This window comes from Bubalus kerabau, chromosome 4 (assembly GCF_029407905.1).
Source record: "Bubalus kerabau isolate K-KA32 ecotype Philippines breed swamp buffalo chromosome 4, PCC_UOA_SB_1v2, whole genome shotgun sequence".
NCBI classification, from domain to species: Eukaryota; Metazoa; Chordata; class Mammalia; order Artiodactyla; family Bovidae; genus Bubalus; species Bubalus kerabau.
In genome coordinates this window covers 117,725,917-117,733,207 of record NC_073627.1, presented here as the reverse complement: position 1 = coordinate 117,733,207, position 7,291 = coordinate 117,725,917, and the positions used below count along the sequence as shown (strand labels likewise).

General features: G+C 44.7%; 1 protein-coding gene across 2 annotated transcripts in view; it reads left to right on the top strand.

The window, feature by feature from the left end:
- The first annotated feature begins 4,021 nt into the window (after positions 1–4,021).
- The window catches only part of CARNMT1 (carnosine N-methyltransferase 1), a 42,211-nt gene continuing 38,941 nt past the window's right edge, over positions 4,022–7,291 (top strand). Inside the window, exon 1 of one of the 2 annotated variants that reach the window (XM_055578319.1) lies at positions 4,022–4,508. In XM_055578319.1, coding sequence (XP_055434294.1) covers positions 4,057–4,508 — 452 coding nt within the window. In that variant the 5' untranslated portion in view covers positions 4,022–4,056. The remainder of the gene's footprint in view (positions 4,509–7,291) is intronic. The other variant, XM_055578320.1, reaches the window with a different exon arrangement.

The window sequence follows — 7,291 nt, the reverse complement described above, 5'->3', positions numbered from 1 at the left end:
GTGGTAAAGAATCCACGTGCCACTGGAGGAGATGCTGGTTCAATTCCTTGGTGGAGAAGATCCCCTGGAGGAGGAAATAGCAACCCACTCCAGTATTCTTGCCCGGGAAATCCCGTGGACAGAGAAGCCTGGCGGGCTACAGTCCATGGGGTTGAAAAAGAGTCAGACACAACAGAGTGACTGAGGACGCATGCATGTAAATTTGTTGGTAGAACTGGGAAAACTAAGGGATTATTAGTGTGTTTTGGATATTAATTCTTGGATATTAATTGACATCTGGATGAAAACATTTCAAAACTTTCAGCCCAAAGGGCTCTATTTTATTTGGTAAGATTTTTGGGAGATTCCTGTAAGAGAAACTCATTGCCAAGAAGTTAGAAAGAGGAAGTCTTAAGAAAAGTGTTTTAAAAGAAGGTAAAAAGTGTATTCTAAAGAGCTGAAAGGAGAGAAAACATTTATTAAGCCAATATACCAGATATTTTCACTCTTTATCTCATTTATTTCTCCCAATGGCCCTGTATTAAGGGTACTATTATATCCATTTTAGAAACAATACAGTCTAGACCTCAAGTAGCTTTTTAAACAGATCACACTTACTAACTGGCAGAGCAAAAATGAGAAGTCCATGCTTCTATTAGCTTTTGGCTGCCTTTAGCTCAGTGCAAGAGGTAAAGGAGGGAACCAACACATTTGTTGGAAAGAATGAATGAATATACTTCAGCTCTGCTATTTACGTGCCCCTGCATAAGACAATTAATTTTCTGAGTCTGTCTTCATTTTTTAAAGTTAATTATTTAAAAAATTTATTTAGTTTTGACTGCACTAGTTCTTTGTTGCTGCACAGGCTTTCTCTAGTTGTGGCGAGTGTGGGCCACTTTCTAGTTCTGATGGGCAGGCTTTTCATTGTGGTAGCTTCTCCTGCTGCTGTTTGTGGGCTCTAGGCATGCGGGCTCAGTAATTGTAGTGCAGGGGCTTAGTTGCTTTGAGGCATGTGGGATTTTCTCAGACCAGGGATTGAACCTGCGTCCCCTGCATTAGCAGGTAAATTCTTAACCACTGGACCACTAGAGAAATCCTCTTCACTTGTTAAAGGAAGATAACAAGACTTCCTTCACAGAATTGAGGTAAGGAACAAATAAAGTGATACAATAGAGAAAAACAAAATATAAAATATTAAATGTTAGATAGTGTCAACTACAAATTGGCACTTACCATGGGTGCTTGCTATCTAACACTCACAAGGATTAAATCATGTATTGCTGCAGCTGCTGACCTTTAATGGTCCCTGAAGGAGTTCAGTGTGGAGAGTAAAAAGGAGGCACTTTGTGCTCAGGGAAGAACTGGCAGGACAGATCTTCAGATAGTTAGATATTCTAAGGAGTTGATTTTATGAGCCGAATTCTTGTATTTCCTCATATCTAGAAGAGCACCAAAATCCTTCATGGTAAAAACTGTTTCTCATGACTAGCAGAAGCTAAATAAGACTAACAGAAATGTTCTACCTAAAGTATATGCTTGATTGCATGTACTCCCCCTTTACCAAAATCACATATATACTGTCCCTTCCCCTTACCTCTTTGGAGCAATTTCTCAGAGCAATATGGGGTGCTGTCTCCTGGGCTGCAATGCTCATTTTGCCCCAAATAAAACTTAACTTGAAATCCTCACATTGTGCATTTTTTAAGTTGACAGTAGCATGACACAAGTAACAAATTATGATATGTATAATTTGTGTGTGCATATGAAAACAGCTGGAGAAGGGCATGGCAACCCACTCCAGTAGTCTTGCTTGGAGAATTCCACGGACAGGGGAGCCTGGTGGGCTCCATCGGGTCGCAAAGAGTTGGACACTACTGAGCGACTAAGCACAAGCACATGAAAACAGCATTGGTAACAGTTAAAGTTATGAGAATTTATACATAGCTTCCAAGCACCAGACCCTAAGAGAAATGGTACTGGATAGAAAATTTGGAAAAATAAGCAAGAAATTTATACACACACACACACACACACACAGAGTCTCAGTGAACTCCAGGAGTTGGTAATGGACAGGGAGGCCTAGCGTGCTGTGATTCATGGGGTCACAAAGAGTCGGACACGACTGAGCGACTGATCTGATCTGATATATTATGGGGTGGTTAGTTTTTTTTATATGTATACACACTGCTTTATCTCTTTATTTATTTATGGCCACATTGGGTCTTCCTTGCTGCACACAGGCTTTCTCTGGTTGCAGAGAATCGGGGCTGCTCTATAGTTGTGGTGTGCGGGCTTCTCATTGCTATGACTTCTCTAGTTGTAGAGCACAGGCTCTAGGCTGCAGGCTTTGAACTTGTGGCTAGCAGGCTCTAGAGGGTGTGGGATTCAGTTGCTCCTTGGCATATGGAATGTTCCCTGACCAGGGATTGAACCCGTGTCCCCTGCCTTGGCAGATGGGTTCCTAGCCATTGCACCACCAGGGAAGTCTCCAAGAAATCCATGCATTTACCTGAAAGGGGGTACGAGTGGTTAGGACAGGGTAAAGAAACTTCACATTTGTAACCTTTCCATTTCCCTTTTTAATTTTGAACCATGTATTACTGCATTGCTATTCAAAGAAGAAATAGACTTTAAACTTTATAAAAACATTATACAGAAATGTAGCAATGGCACCCCACTCCAGTACTCTTGTCTGGAGAATCCCACGGGTGGAGGAGCCTGGTGGGCTACAATCCATGGGGTCGCGAAGAGTCGGACAGGACTGAGCGACTTCACTTTCACTTTTCACTTTCATGCATTGGAGAAGGAAACGGCAACCCACTCCAGTGTTCTTGCCTGGAGAATCCCAGGGACAGGGGGAGCCTGGTGGACTACCATCTATGGGGTCGCAGAGAGTCCGACACGACTGAAGCGACATAGCAGCAGCAGCAGCATTTCTATATGTAATATGTAACATTTCTATATGTTATTAACATAGATAACCACAGTACTTTTCACTGCCTTTTCTTCGATTACTAAATTATGAAAATGAAGCCACTTCATTTTCAACGTGATTATATCTTTTTAACAGAATTTGTGGCCCCAGAACAAGTTTATTGTTGTTGAGAATTAAACAGTCTTACCATTGTTTTGAAGTGCTTCCCTGATGGTTCAGAGGTGAAGAAACTGCTTGCAATGCAGACGATGGGGGGTGGGGGGGGTGGGTGTGGGGCTGGGGAGAGGGAGATGCTTGTTCTGTCCCTGGGAGGTAAGATCCCCTGGAGGGAATGGCAACTAGTTCCAGATTATTGCTGGAACAATCCCAGGGACAGAGGAGCCTGGCGGGCTATGTAGTCCATGGGATCGCAAAGTGGGAGACGCGACTGGGAAGGCACACACCATTATTTTGAAAGACTAATTTCCTCGATGGTAGATTAAATTGAGTGGAATGAGTTATTTTCTAAGAATAACACTAAGTGCAGGTAGGGCAGCCGTTTTATTCATGAGTTCATAGAGAAATGGAGAGAAAAGTGAAAGAAGAGTTAGTGGTTAACTCTGACCTTGCTATGGGGTACCATTAGTCGTGCACCGCTATGGCTGTGAGCTTTGGTGGGCTTCCAAAGTGCGTGTACTACATAGGGTCCTGAATTTTTCCTGATCTGCTGCCATGACCAGTCCAGGGTGGGATTAGGACTTTTCTAGGTCCTCAAACACTGGAAAGATGACAGTGTCCCTCTCCCTTTATGCAATTAAAAACAGAAATTCACTTAATAAACTATAAGTTAAATTAGGGTGAATGCAAGGCCTTCCTTCTAGACTTTCTGAAATAAAAGTTCAGAAAATTCATCAAAGCTGAACTTTTTTCCTGCATTTTTCTTCCTTTCTAGTATGTTAACCTTAATCAGAAGTCTGGCTCTAAAGCCGGAACCACGCGGTTCCCCTAAGTGGCCAGCCCTAACCCTCCAGCAATCTCCTTCGCCCCACCCATCTGGCACTTAGCTCCGCCCACTTCACGTGTCGCCGTGACGTCAGGACGCCGTCGCAGAAGCCAGGCATCAAGTGAGCGCAGGTGGCTGCGGTCCTTCGTCGGGCTCTCGAATGCGCAGGCGCTGTCGTTTCGGGAGCTCTGAAGACCTGGCGGAGCCCGGCGCGGATGGAGGCCTCAGGGCGGCGGGGGCGGAGCGCGCCGCGAGCAGGGGGCATGTCCGCGGCGGGCGCCGTCTAGAGGAAGGCCGAGCAGCCACCAGCACGCTTTCAGTCGCGGCGAGACGCAAGCGAGCCAGGCTGAGGGCCGCGGCGGCGATGCAGCGACGGCGGCGCCCACCGCCGCCCGCTTCTCAGCTGCCGGAGGGCTGCGGGGGAGGCGGCGGCGGCCGCGGGGGAGGCGGCGGGAGCGAGGAGGTGGAAGTGCAGTTCTCCGCCGGGCGTTTGGGCTCCGCCGCGGCAGTTTCGGCGGCGGCGGCGGCGGCCGCGCGCAGCACGGAGGAAGAGGAGGAGAGGCTCGAGCGCGAGCACTTCTGGAAGATCATAAATGCCTTCCGCTACTACGGGTAAGGAGCCCGTGGCGGACCCCGGCTCAGCCCGTCGGGGCGCCAGCCGCTTGCGGCGGACCCGCCGGACGCCACGCCTCCGGGGCGTCGGAACCGGGCCGCCTGAGCTGACCTCCGGGCCCCCGAGTCATCTCGCACCACCTTAGCCCCTCCCGGCCCAGCACACCCGCGTGTCTGCCGCGCCGTCTGCTGCTCAGCCTCTTGTCTTCTGACCTCAGGATCAGATTAGCCCTCTTGCCTTCCATCCCTCGTTAAAGGTTTGGCTTTGAGGCCCGTGGGGATGACCGGAAAAGTGCTGTAAGAATTTCAGATAGAAGATGTTGATGGTAAAATCGTCCAGTGCTGGGCATGATTTGTGTGTGTTGTCGATGTCCTCCAAACTGAACAGACGGAGAACCCAAGTTCACCTACACGTGGGATGCTGTAGGACATTTTTTCCCAAACTGTTGCCAGTTCTTGTTGAGGGCAGCATTAAGATCCCCCGGCCCTCCCCGTCCTAGCCGCACCTCCCTTGCCCCCCGGCGCTGTGAACGCACAGGCACTTTTGTGGTCCCCTACCCCCACCCCCCATTTGGCGCGGTGAACGCACAGGCACTTTTGTGGTGAGCGAGTGAATGATGCCACTCAGTGTCTTTAACTGGTGGGTGAAATTAAGTCGCAGATAGTCCGGATGTTGTAAAATTTGCAAATTTTTAGGGAGGGAAATGAGAGAAAACACTGTAGCCTTTATGATCTTTTCTGCAAATATGTATCGAATTCTCACTGGATTGGGCATCGTGGTAGGACTTTTAAACTTCCTAACTTGGACTTCCTTATAAATAAATCTTAAAGTTGCTTAGTCACAAACTTGTAATTACAAGATCTGAAAGGGACTTAAAACAACTGGGTTTTCAGGTAAACAAAGCACTTTTATTGGTGTGCGGGATGAGTCCACCGACTACTGTGTTCTGAAGTCTGCATGTGGAATCAGATAGATGTGACCTCCTTCTCAAGGAAAACTGTTCCCTTAGATGGGCTCCTACTGTGCTTTATGCAGATTTTTTAATATTGCTTGACTGCCCTCCTCAAGGGCAGGGACTGAGCCTTATTTATTTTTATGTCACCAGTGCCTGGCGTTTTGTTGGAACTCTATTTTTAACAGGACGAGTAGTAGCAAAGAAGTACATTTGTCATTACCAGATAGTTTGTCAGTTTGTAACTGATGGTTAGTTTGTTACTATTCTGAATTTCAAAACTTGTTTAATAAAATCTTATTTAGACTCTGATTACATTTGTGACGTGACTTTTTGAAGTTGAAAGATCTTGGTGAAATAATTTACTGATTAAACCCAGGCATATGAACCATGGACCACATTACTTATGGAGCTCTGAAGGGAATTAGTAGTACGGGGATTTTATTAGTATCAACAGAGGGAGAAAGGCAGACAACCAGAGAATTGAATTTGTTGCGAGTATTATGTCTGGAAGAGAAGCTGACATTAGGTAGCTCAAAGTGGTAGGTACAGAAAAGTCTGGTATATTTTACTGTTGAAAAATGTAGAAAGAATATTGGGAAATGTCCTGGGACTGTAGAAGACACAGTTAAAATGTGTGTTTGTATATTAGGTGTAGTATGTATTAGGACTACTTTAGAATTGATATTTATGATTAAGTATCAGCTGGGCCTTTTTGTGGAGGAGGGCAAGGGATTTTGATCTGAAGCTAGAACCCAAGTGTGGTAATATAGAAAGGGGCCCTGTGTGTGTGTTCAGGTGGTTGTGATACTGTTTCCTATACTCTTCTCCCTCTTCTGTAGCAGTTCAGTGTGAGATCGAGGAAAATTTCATTTTTTACAATAATCCTTTTTATTTGTATGTACTCAAAAAATAATTGAAATCCCTTATACTAAAAATAATATCCAGTTAAACGTATGTTTAGAATTACAGAAACGATTGTGTAGCAGAAAACACTGGATTATTACCTTCCAACATTTTATAATCTTACAGACCTATACTGCCCAATATAATAGCCATTAATCACATCTGGCTGAATTTAAACTTAAATTAATTAAAATGTAGTAAGATTTACAGTTCGTCTTTTCAGTCTCAGTAGCCACATTCCAGGTGCTCAGCAGCCACATGTGGCTGTTGTCTGCTGTCTTGGACAGTGCAGATGTAAGCCTTTCCATCACTGTAGTAAGTTCTTAGGGACAGTCCTATTCTAGACCATTAGCAGGTACATCCAACTATTGGAGAACTGGGTTTTACTGCTCACTGTCTTTTCGTCAGGATATAGAAGATTTAGATAAAGGTTGTGAGGCAAGAAATGTCTTCTGATTAGTATTTTCTCTTTCCAGTGGCTTTCAATTTTGTACTTCCTATAGATTTTGCTTAGATGACATAGTCTCACTAAGGTAAAATGATTATAGCATTGTACTGAATAGCAAAAAATGTTAGCCTTAAATTACCACTTTTGTTATAAATGGAGATACCTACTCATATAGGGTATGCTACATTTGAAATATTAAAGGTCTTGTCAGAAATGTCCTACTTTTAGAAATAGCAGTTAGGTGGGATCTTAAAAACTCAGATGTAGAGCTCAGGGGTGAGGGGATAGGCATGTAAAGAAGCAAGCAACTTGCACAGGGTTGTCCAACCAAATTGTGGTAGAGTCTGGCCTGAAATCTAAAAGCATTAACTAAAAATTTACCCTATATTTGTAAGCAGTGATGCTAGTAAGACAATTTCAACTTTGGGTATTTAATAAATATTTAAAATGGGTTGAGACACTCTGCTGAATAGATA